The sequence below is a fragment of the Oncorhynchus kisutch genome, linkage group LG22 (genome assembly GCF_002021735.2).
Source record: "Oncorhynchus kisutch isolate 150728-3 linkage group LG22, Okis_V2, whole genome shotgun sequence".
Classification (NCBI taxonomy): Eukaryota; Metazoa; Chordata; class Actinopteri; order Salmoniformes; family Salmonidae; genus Oncorhynchus; species Oncorhynchus kisutch.
The window spans coordinates 37,464,275-37,476,910 of NC_034195.2; the positions used below are offsets into that span (position 1 = coordinate 37,464,275).

The window sequence follows — 12,636 nt, forward strand, 5'->3', positions numbered from 1 at the left end:
TGTTTTAGGTCATTGTCCCTGTCCCACTGAAAGGTGAATTAATCTCCCAGTGTCTGGTGGAAAGAAGACTGAACCAGGTTTTCCTGTAGGATTTTGCCTGTGCTTAGCTCCATTACGTTTATTTTTTATCCTGAAAAACTCCCCAGTCCTAAATGATGACAAGCATACCATAATATGATGCAGCCCCCACTTTGCTTGAAAATATGGAGTGGTACTCAGTGATGTATTTTACTGGATTTGCGTGTTTTGGAATATTTTTATTCAGTAGAGGATTAAAGTCATCATTGGCCTCATGATGAAATCCATGAGCGGTTTCCTTCCTCTCTGGCAACTGAGTTAGGAAGGGTGCCTGTAACTTTGTAGGGACTGAGTGCATTGATACACCATCAAAAGGGTAATTAATAACTTCACCATGCTCAAAGGGTTATTCAATGTCTGTTTTTTCTACCCATCTAACAACAGGTGACCTTATTTATGAGGCATTGGAAAACCTCTCTGGTCTTTGTGGTTGAATCTGTGTTTGAAATTCACAGCTTTTTATTTTTCCTTTATTTAACTAGGCAAGTCAGTTAAAGAACAAATTCTTATTTTCAATGACGGCCTAGGAACAGTGGGTTAACTGCCTTGTTCAGGGGTAGAACAACAGATTTTTACCTTGTCAGCTCAGGAATTTGATCTAGCAACCTTTCGATTAATAGTACAACGCTCTAACCACTAGGCTACCTGCCGCCCCAGGTAGCCTAGGTACCTTACAGATACTTGTATGCGTGGGGTACAGAGATGAGATAGTCATTCAAAAATCATGTTAAACACTATTATTGCACACAGAGTCCATGCAACCTATGTGACTCAAGCTCATTTTTACTTCTGAACTTATTTGGCTTGCCATAACAAAGGGGTTGAATACTTATTAACTAAAGACAATTCAGATTTAAATTTTTTATTAATTTGTAAAAATAATTCCACTTTGATATTATGTGGTATTGTGTGTAGGCCAGTGACAAAAACCTTTATTGTATTCTTTTTAAATTCAGGGTGTAACAAAAAAAGTGTAAAAAGTGAGAGGGTGTGAATACTTTCTGCAAGTATTGTGTATATATTATGCATTTTATTTGAGTTGTTTCCTGTTTGGACCCCAGGAAGAGCAGCCACTGCCTCAACAGCAGCTAAGTGGGGGTCCAAATAAATACTAAATAATTATGTTCTGGCACCCTGACAAAGGTTTCCTACCTTTGCCCTAAACTAAGCTGCATTTGGGGTTTTGACATCAAGGAAATAAGCCTTTCCAGAGGTAACACTACCCTCTATTGGCCTATCAGAGCTACTTCAAGCAGAAAGCAGTTCACCAAAGTGCTGCACTCTGACCATAGACTGTAGTCTTTGACCCTATATAATCAAAATGTAAGATGAACTTGTAAGAATAACTTGAAACAAAGGACCATTTCACAGAGGTTGACATCATTCTAATGATAGAAAGCTGATGACTAATGGATCTCATTAAGAGAGATTAGCTTTAAGATCCAGTTTTTATTAATAATATATATCCTTATTTGGCTGATGACAGTTGATAAAAACAATATACAAAGAAAAATATTGAATATCCATTTGACACATTTTCACACTCTTCATGCCCCCTAATAAATTAATGAATTCCTTTTAACTTAGAAAGTTCATAGTGTACAAATTAAGAATCAACACAGAAAGGAATCCATGCAAAATGTCTATTCTGGGAACTTCCACTCTAGAGTCCTCTTGGGTCCTCCTTGGCTTGGTCCCAGATCAGTTTGTGCTCTTGCCATACTCCATTACTGTCATTGTCAAGCCAAACATGACAAGTCCACAAGGAGTTAGCAGGACAGCAGAAACCGACTGGCACCTAGGCTAGGTCCTCTTATGATGCTGGTTCCTCTGATGGTGGCTATCCTATCTGTCCTATCTGTTGACCGAGGGAGGTCCTCTATCTGTCCCCTGTGGTGGAGTTGACGTAGTCAGGGGCATTGTCGTCCGTCGTGGGGAACACCCAGGTGTTGCCATTGGTGGGGTCGCAACAGGTGGAGCTGCATGTGGGATTACAAGTGGCTGTGAGTCGGCGCAGGTACTCTGCGTGGACAGGCTTGTGGCTCTGCAGCACCCGGATAGCCTCGTCGATATTGAACCACTTCCGTTTCCTACCTGAAAGAGGTACAGCAGAGAGAAAAGGTCAGAGGGCAGTATTAACCTCTTAAACTGCCGCCGTTTAAACTTTCTAAACGACACATTATTGTATACTACCCTCAAAGTACATGTCAGTATAAAAAACAACCTACAAATACATGCTTAGTGCTCTGTGTGTGTGTGTGTGTGTGTGTGTGTGTGTGTGGGGGGGGGGGGGGGGGGGGGGGGGGTAAGCAAACAAAAATGGCATTTTACCCATAAAGACAGCCATTTTAAAAGCGCCGGGCTTGTGCAATGTGCCATGCTTTAATTTTCCGTGAATGATTATCAGTGCCTTCAGAAAGTAATCACACCCCTACACTTTAAACACATTTTGTTGTGTGTTAGAAAGTGGGATTCAAATGTATGTCATTTTCTGTCAACAATCTACACAAAATGTGACATTTTATTTATGGAAAATAAAATACTAATATATCTTGTTTAGATAAGTATGCAACCCCGAGTCAATACATGATCGAATCACATTGGGCAGTGATTACAGCGGAGAGTCTTCCTTGGTAAGTCTAAGAGCTTTGCACATCTGGATTTTACAATATTTGACAAATATTATTTTAAAGAAACTCAAGTTCTGTCAAGTTGGTTGTTGATCATTGATAGACAGTCATTTTTAAGTCTTGCCATAGTTTATCCAGCCCATTTAAGCCAAAACTGTAACTTGGCCACTCAGGAACCCTAATGGTAGTCTTGGTAAGCAACTCCAGTGTATATTTGGCCTAGAGTTTTAGGTTATTGTTCTGCTGAAAGGTGAATTTGTCTCCCAGTGTCTGTGGGGAAGCAGATTGAACCAAGTTTTCCTCTAGGATTTTGCCTTTACTTAGCTCTGTTCCATTTATTTTCTTCCTAAAAAAACTCCCTAGTCCTTGAAGATGACAAGTATACCCATAACATCATGCTGCCACCACCATGCTTGAAAATATGAAGATGTGTTGTATTGGATTTGCACAGAGTGAGCAAATGTTAACTCATCACTTAAGCACATTTTTACTCCTGAGCTTAGACTTGCCATAACAAAAGGGTTGAATACTTATTGACTCAAGACATTTCCGCTTATAATTTATTCATTTGTAAACATTTCTAAAAACACAATTCCACATTATGTTTAGATCAGTGACGCAACATCTCAATTGAATCACTTTTATATTCAGGCTTTAGCACAACAAAATGTGGATAGTCAAGGGTTGTGAATACTTTCTGAAGGCATATGAGGAGAAAGCTCAAGTCTCTATCTATTGATGTAAATATATCCCCTGTCTGATTCCCAGTTCATCCACTAGATAGCAATAGGAGATCACATGGCATCTCTTGGCCACCAGTTGCGTCTGGTTTGGGTCGTGAGTCACTGTGCCAAAATGGCTGAACGGATTTTCAAGCCTGACATCTTAAAATTACCTTAGCAATCAGGGCTTTCAAGTTATGGAGTTTGCTTTTTAAATGTTTTATATAAGACCCAGACAGGTGAGGAAACTTCAAACTTCTTTTCCCATTCACTTTTCCTATTGTAAACTATGTGCTAGATCAATGACGCATGTGGAGGATGTATACAAGGATATTCTTATGACATTGCCAGCAGTAAGATTTGAGTTAAATTTCCAAAAAGGACTGCAGCATTCAAATGTCATCGCCGGACCCTGTACCGGGTCCAAAACAACCACGCAGAGTTTAGCAGGTTAACAGAGTAATAGGATCTAAAAACTGATTCTCATCAGATTTATACAACGATTCTCAGTTTTTGTAATAAGCCAACAATGATTACTGTTTGTTTTTCCCTGACTGCCTGAATGTACATTACAATGTATTAGGAACTAATCAAAACTTTCCTTAAAGTAGGTCTTTGTTACTTTAACGGATGCATGTGACATTCAGAAAGTGTTATTACTTTTCTGCTTTTGTTGGACTTCCCAATTAGCATATCAACATGAACACTGGCTAAACCTCTGTAAGCACAGCTACACATTTTCCCCACCCCTTCACACCAACCAGCGCTGAAATACTGAAAAATGTAACACCACTGAACGTTGAGAACTTTACCCATAGTACAACTGGACATTTCTGTATTTTATCCTGTGGTGTTGATGAAGCTTCCCACCTAAGCCTCAGTATAAAGATTTCCCATAAAAAAACATTGTCTGGTTAATTGTCAGTTAACATTATTTATACATCTCTTCAAAACCACTTTCTCCTGGCTTCCAAATGCTACCCATATTTTATCATTCAAGTATTTTGTAAAAGGCATTCAAAAGTGCCCTCTGACATTAAAATGGGTTACTGAGGGGGGTGTAGCGGTGTGTATGGGGGAGGGAAGGGGGGGTGGGGGGGTACTGAGGTACTCCACTTGTAAGACAAGCCCACAAATGTAGAGCCTGGCCAGGCACAGTCATGGGACTTGTAAAAGGCAAGAGAGGACAGAGGGAGGGAGGGGGAGACAGTGCGGGTAGTGACGAAGACTGGAAAACAACTGTGCACAGCAAACATGCATGCACCTTGTGAACAGGCCTGAATTCTATTTATATGGGTAAAGGAAACGAAAGATCAGCACTTTTTTTTTCAGACCGGCTACAAATAGTTCACGTTTTGAGTTACAGGGTCCCTTGTCAAACGTTATATTTTAAACACCTGCTACCACATCCTAAACCAATTATGGTGATAATTTCTGGGATCTAGTCCACGTCTTAACATGTAGAAAGTGTCTAGTTAGCTAAAACAGTTCGGTGTTTTCTACCGTACAATATTTACTTGACACTAATTTGCACAGATACCACATATTTTAGTTGCAGAACATGGAAAATGTCTTCATGTAAATATTAAACAAACAAATGTACAAGTAACTCATTCAAAACAGAATTTGGCCAGTTTCATCTCATAATTTGATACTTAGTTTGCATAAAGAAAAGTGTGGATCAAAACACAAGTGGACATTGAATACTGTTTTTCCAAACCATTCTTCAAATACAAGCATTTTATTTAGACATCCAGCAATATGCTGACATTACTGAAGATCAACAGGTGTTTGACAGAGGTGATGATGGTGTGAAAACAACTGACAGCATTTTTTCAGTCAATATATCCAGTAGGTCAGAGTTCAGGTGGCTAGGGATGTATTACTGTATACATGGACGTGTCCCTCGGTCAGTATCTCAAATGACAACAGAGACCATCTGTCAGTCTGTCTGCTGGTTCCTCTCTCAGTTTTTACAAGCTGTCTCCTGCCAACTAAACTGGGGTCAGCCTCTATACGAGTCATTTTAACCTCTTAAATGTAATGGCACAATGTAGATTTCTGCCTAAATAGACATACCCAAAAGTAACTGCTATTCATGTGTAATTACATGATTCTGACATGCCGAAACTTGGTATATTTGGAAAGACAACATCTGGGAGATTATGAGGAAATAATCAGAAGATAGGAGTTACATAGTTCAGAATATACAAGATCAAGCACACACACAACATTTTATTTGAAAGTAATCTTTTATTGACAAGCTACACGTGGATTACTGATGCCCAGAGCTGGAAACACTTTCAGATGGCTTCTAAAACATGTGAACAAGATCAGAAAAAAAGGATTGATAGACCTAACAAGTAGAAATAGGCAGACGTTTTAGTAAGTGGTCAGGTGTGGTCGCGGGATGTTTTCAAGTGTCTCTAAACCTCTCCAAAGTGACATATGTCTGTAAATTAGATAATTCCAGTGCTATTACACATTTGCAATCCCTAAATGCAATTTGTTGAGTATAAAAATAAAATTTCTACCATATTAACCTCACTCAAACATTGTGGTGGTGTTATGTGGTATCCAGGGTACATTCAAGTGTCCTTTGAACCTCTCCAAAGTGGTAATTGCAGTTTTTGCACACTGGATGTGCCTAAAAGTTATTGTTCACTATATAAAAACTAAGTTTCTACAACACCAACCTCTCTCAAACATTGTGGTGGTGTCGGGGGACATACAGTGGATATCCAAGTGTTTTTTCAACTTCTCCAAAGTGCCAGAATGTTTAGCCTAGGCATATCCATTGTATTAATCCCACGTACAAATGAACTGTTAACAAAAACAATATAGAAGCAACAGATATACATTAAAAAAATAACATTTCTTATCAAACACAAACTTGGTTACACGTGTCCTTCACTAAAAAAAGGTGCAAAAATAAAAAGAAGCTGAAATATTTACAAATGGCATTCGTATTCGTTTTAAATCCCAGGTGTAGATGATTAGATTTCGCTTTCCCCGTAGCTTGTGCATGTAGTGATAGTCTTTGAAGCAGTCCCTCTCTGCCTGGAAACAAAAAGCGAACTGGCATTTCCCCCTTTTTCCCCCCTGTGTTTTGTGCAATGCTTGCAGTTCTTCCTTTTTGTTTTTTTGGCATGTGTGTTGGATAGTGGTGGGGGGGGGGGTCTTGTGATGATTGTGAGGTTGCTTTGGGCCCCCAATTCAACCATTTCCAACACCAGCTGCTCTCAGAAGGCCAACTGGGAGACGGGGGGTTTGACCTTTTGATTTGGCCATCTGCTTGTGGAGAATGAAAGCATTTACTCTAGCAATATCCACAAAGTGGTAAATAAAAGTCTTATACCACTTCCTGGTCTTGTGGAGAACCTGGTAGTAGTTTATCAGAGCATCAGATAGGTTGACACCCCCATGCTGGCATTATAGTCCTTCACAGAAACAGGAATGGAGACTCTCCCCCCTCCCCCCCCCCCTTTTTTCGCTCTCCTTGTGACATTGTTGTTATTGAATGCCTTATGTTGTGTGGTGAGCATGGTTGTTTCCTTAGTGTCTTTCCATTTCACAAAAAGCTGCTTGTTTGTCCTGATCCAACGTATGGTTCCCCTCTCCGCTGTCTTTGTCATGTTGTTTACCTTGGTCTTAGGGAAACTGATTCTGTTAGGACGAATGGTTCCGAAAGCACCTATTTTCTTTTTAGAAGTCTATGAAAAGTGGATGTCGCATTGAAGACCTTGACTGGCGGGGGCGCTTGCTGTGGAGGGGTGGCTCTCAAACGTCATCAAAATCCTCTGCGGTAAATAAAATAAAGGGATATATTGTTGTATGACACAGAATTACAGTTGACTAAATTTACAAAATGACATTAGTGTAAAGTAAAAACACCAGGCCTAAACTTTATCTGTACAGTGACTCACATAGGTGTGAAGTACACACACAATGCTAACAGTAAGACTTTGGAGGCAAAGGCAGAGGTGAGAACCACAAATAAACAATGACCATGAGTGTAGTAGCCTCTCCAAAGTTACAAGGATGAAACTTAGAACAGCAAACAGTGAACCAATATGAAACATATTGGTATACAATAACTACTTTGGAATTATATAACATATAAATGACTTGTTACATAGGCCTATGTAAACTAAATCCAAAGCATAAAAAGCAGACAACTTACATATAGTAAATGTTCTATATAAAGTCATGAAAATAATTTACTTACAGATAGATCTAAAAGTGGATCCAATCCTTCTAGAAAGCAATATTTGTCGGCCGAGTCGAAATCCTCATTCCTCATCGTTCCTTATACTTTGCTTGAAAAAATGTAGAAATAAACAAATACACTACCATCTATTCTAACAAAATATAATAAAATAAAAAATACCACCCCTACTCCACTATTTAAATCTACTATCAGGCCATCAACCTGAAAGGATGTGACACCACCACTCAACACACCCTGTAACTCTTCTGATGTCAAGTCTCGCACACCCAAATACCTCTCTGCAGCTGCCACCACAACCTCAATTTTCTGCAACTTTACGTTCCATCCCTGCAGTACAGTTGATAACCATTGCTATAAAGGCCAAAAATGAAATCTTACTGAAACATGTGTCACTTGTTGGCCGATCCCCCTGTACTTCACTCACGCCACCAAACTTACCCTAGTAAAACTGACTATCCTACCGATCCTCGACTTCGGCGATGTCATCTACAAAATTGCTTCCAACACTCTACTCAGCAAACTGGATGCAGTTTATCACAGTGCCATCCGTTTTGTCACTAAAGCACCTTATACCACCCACCACTGCGACTTGTACGCTCTAGTCGGCTGGCCCTCGCTACATATTCGTCGCCAGACCCACTGGCTCCAGGTGATCTACAAGTCCATGCTAGGTAAAGCTCCGCCTTATCTCAGTTCACTGGTCACGATGGCAACACCCATCCGTAGCACGCGCTCCAGCAGGTGTATCTCACTGATCATCCCTAAAGCCAACACCTCATTTGGCCGCCTTTCATTCCAGTTCTCTGCTGCCTGTGACTGGAACGAATTGCAAAAATCGCTCAAGTTGGAGACTTTTATCTCCCTCACCAACTTCAAACATCTGCTATCTGAGCAGCTAACCGATCGCTGCAGCTGTACATAGTCTATCGGCAAATAGCCCACCCATTTTTACCTACCTCATCCCCATACTGTTTTTATTTATTTACTTTTCTGCTCTTTTGCACACCAATATCTCTACCTGTACATAACCATCTGATCATTTATCACTCCAGTGTTAATCTGCAAAATTGTAATTATTCGCCTACCTCCTCATGCCTTTTGCACACATTGTATATAGACTCTCTTTTTTTTCTTCCTATTGTGTTATTGACTTGTTAATTGTTTACTCCATGTGTAACTCTGTGTTGTCTGCTCACACTGCTATGCTTTATCTTGGCCAAGTCGCAGTTGCAAATGAGAACTTGTTCTCAACTAGCCTACCTGGTTAAATAAAGGTGAAATTAAAAATTTAAAAAATTCAAACTGGTACAGATCTACTACACGCACCACTCCTCTCAGGATCCCTCCCCCTTGACCCATCTTCCTCTACTTTCTTCACTGTCTCAGCATATGACAACTTCTGCATTACTCTAACCCTGGAAACCTCAACCTGCCTCTCTCGCACAGGACATTTCTGATCCCCAGCTCCATGGGCACCCCTACAGTTAACACATACCACTACTTTCCCCAATGCTACACATTCCTTTTTCTCATACCCTTCTGCACACTTTTCACACCTAGAAACCTCTCTCCTACACACTGCTACCACCTAGGAACCTCCCTCCTACACACTGCTACCACCTAGGAACCTCCCTCCTACACACTGCTACCACATGCCCATAAGCTTGACACCTGTAACATCTTAATGTATTCGGCACAAAAGTTTGTACACAAAGACTCAACATTAAAACAAAAAGAACCAGACAATGACTCTTCTGTTTCACCATTCACGCTACCCTGTCTGCGTCGCACCAAACAACAAGCATCACAAACACCGGGAATCTTCCCCTTTAGTTGGTCAACTTTTACTGCTACCCCAGAAATCACTTCTTTCAATGGCACCCTTTTCTTGAGAGCAAAACCATTCACATCTTGCCCCCATTCGTTTAACTCAGAGCGCCTGTTCCCTCTGACCAGCAGAAACACAAACAATTATCACAAGACCACTTCTGGTTACCCTCACCGATTCCACAGCATCCCAACTCGGTTTTCACCCACCCTGAAACCACAAATGGATCAGCCAAAAGGCAAGGGTCCACTTGTTCCAAAAAACTTCACTCCTACTGTCACAGACTCATCTTTATCCTGACTCTCGGTGCAAGCATAAGGCTCAGAGAACTTCACGACACCTACCACCTCCGATACTTCGACCTCATTCACTTCCATTTCTCCTCCTGTCTTCAGCTCACTCTGCTTAAACTTTCTAGCATTCTTCTCTAACAAACCATCTCAGCTTTTTTCCATAATTTTTAACAGACTCAATCGTAACCTCTTCCTCCCCCTCTCTTAGACCTCCTCTGCCTCTCTTTTCCCCTCCATTCCTCTTCCGTATTTCAAGTATGTCTCCTTATGATAATACTGCACTTCTCCTGCCATACATCTTGTTCTTGCCTTCTCAAGGGACGCCATTAACCGGCTGTTAAAATCTCCATACAATCACCACGAACACCTCGGGATCTTGAAATGAGGTAATCTGCTCAGCCTGCCCTTATACATTCATATGCCCATATATGGTAACAAATCACACCAAAGATTTTAAGGCACAGATAAATAGCCAAGATACTCAGATTTCCGTAGACACCCTGCTTTTGCAGATAGGGCTACCGTTCTCATACCAGACTGAATTGAATAAAAACATCTAATAGGGTCCCTAAATATGGGGACTTTACATTTAAGAGGTTCATTTTAACTCCTTTCAATGCTGAGATTTACAATTTAGACTTTTGATTGATTGGAACATCAGTCAATAGTACAGTCAGTAGATACAAAATCACTGATTATTTGGCACTGATAATTTTTTAAATACATTAAAAGATAACCAAGACACATACATAATTTGGTATGTACAGTAGCCATTTTAGGAACATGGCTCATCTGCTCCACTTTGATGTTCCACAGATCCACCCAGGAGAGAACAGTGATGTACATGTGACCTATGCAAAAAGCTCATAAAATAAATGTATCAAATTCATGATTCAGCAGCTTGAAATGAAAAAGAATAGTGATGACACTGTGAAATTCTTGCTCCCAAGAAGTTTGGTCCATGATGGACGACCAGCCTTGCGAGGGTCAACTGTCAATGAGGCATTGAGACACTGATCTTTGACAAACAGATATCCTGACCTGTATATTGACTTAGAACAACAGTCAGATTCACCGCCTGAAGGCACTGTACAGTTGTAATATAAAAGTGTTACATTTCTTTCCCCTATTAATAACATTGGACAAATTACATAAATGCATTATAACTTATCTAAAGAATTCATTTTTTGATACAACATGAGTACTATGCATGAACCCCCCAAAGAGCCACTTGAACTTACAAACTCCAAGCAGTATTCGTGCTTTTGTCTTTTCATGATACAAATTCTCTTCAAAGGGAATCTTACATGAACCTGACTTTGATACACTCTATGAATGGAATTAGAAAATATCATCTGATGATTTTCGTTAAGTACCCAGGAGTCAAACCAACAGTCCTCAAACCTCATTTCACGGCCCTGACTGCTTAGGAGATCAAAACCTTTTTGTTTTATGAGGCACAAATGTGTTTGTGTGTTCCAATGTTTTGATGTCACAGACTCGGAGAGTGAAAGGGGCCCGGGGTGTGAGAGAGACGTAGTTGCGTAGGTGTAGTAAGAAAAGGTTGTTTGTCTAAATTTCTCAGAAGTTCCCAGTTTCCCACCAATTGTGTCAGAGAGGAAATGCTTAGACAAAAGACATGCATAAAGGTCTAAAGACATGTGGGAAAATAGTGTTCCCTAACCAGATGTCTTCATGTACAGTAGAAGTTCCCTAACCAGATGTCTTCATGTACAGTAGAAGTTCCCTAACCAGATGTCTTCATGTACAGTAGAAGTTCCCTAACCAGATGTCTTTGTGTACAGTAGAAGTTCCCTAACCAGATGTCTTCATGTACAGTAGAAGTTCCCTAACCAGATGTCTTCGTGTACAGTAGAAGTTCCCTAACCAGATGTCTTCGTGTACAGTAGAAGTTCCCTAACCAGATGTCTTCGTGTACAGTAGAGGTTCCCTAACCAGATGTCTTCGTGTACAGTAGAAGTTCCCTAACCAGATGTCTTCATGTACAGTAGAAGTTCCCTAACCAGATGTCTTCATGTACAGTAGAAGTTCCCTAACCAGATGTCTTCATATACAGTAGAAGTTCCCTAACCAGATGTCTTCATGTACAGTAAATGTTCCCTAACCAGATGTCTTCATGTACAGTAGAAGTTCCCTAACCAGATGTCTTCATGTACAGTGGAAGCCTACCGATGTTGACAGAATCCTCCCAGTCCTCCAAGGTCTCTGTCACAGTCAGGACATAGACGTATGTCCTGTGTTTCCTGTCCTGGTTGTGCTACAGGGACAGACAAACAGACAGACAGCTTCATATCATAATAAACCCTTTATACAGTATTGCATGCAGGGCTTAAAAATGTTGTGGTGTGTTGTGTGGTATTTTCAGCTGGGACCCCATTTTTTGGGGTCCCAGCTGAAACCGACCCCACCCCAGTAAATGTTAATTTACATCAACAAATAACCTTGCATTCATTTCATTTGTCTTTCTTATCAAAAGTAACCAATAAATACATTTACTAAATCTGTACTCTTAATTGTTTGTTGCCTAAATATAATTTTTGATGTGGCAACCCCACTGCAGTTCCCACGTGGGGTCGCGACCATGACTTTGAATATCACTGGTCTGAGGTATGAGGAAGTAGGGCTTAATAATAATAATGTTGTAATGAGAGAAATGTTTTGACATGTGTTGCATGATATGTAATATACAGTGCTATGCTACAGTGTGCTATGACATGATGATTGACAGTTTGTGAGGCTTACCTCAAAAACCCCCAGTAGCCTGCCAAGTTTCCCCTTTACACCAGCCTGGACAGTGACACAGACAGGTTAGAACAAAGGACAGTCAAGCTAC

General features: G+C 40.4%; 1 protein-coding gene across 1 annotated transcript in view; it reads right to left on the bottom strand.

Moving 5' to 3' along the window:
• Nucleotides 1–236: 236 nt before the first annotated feature.
• Nucleotides 237–12,636, bottom strand: part of LOC109867620 (diphosphoinositol polyphosphate phosphohydrolase 3-beta-like) — a 35,097-nt gene continuing 22,697 nt past the window's right edge. The window contains exons 3-5 of the mRNA XM_020456874.2: nt 12,546–12,590; nt 11,973–12,060; nt 237–2,172 (exon numbers count right to left, since the gene is read on the bottom strand). Of these exons, the coding sequence (XP_020312463.1) occupies nt 1,958–2,172; nt 11,973–12,060; nt 12,546–12,590 (348 nt within the window). The 3' untranslated portion in view covers nt 237–1,957. The remainder of the gene's footprint in view (nt 2,173–11,972; nt 12,061–12,545; nt 12,591–12,636) is intronic.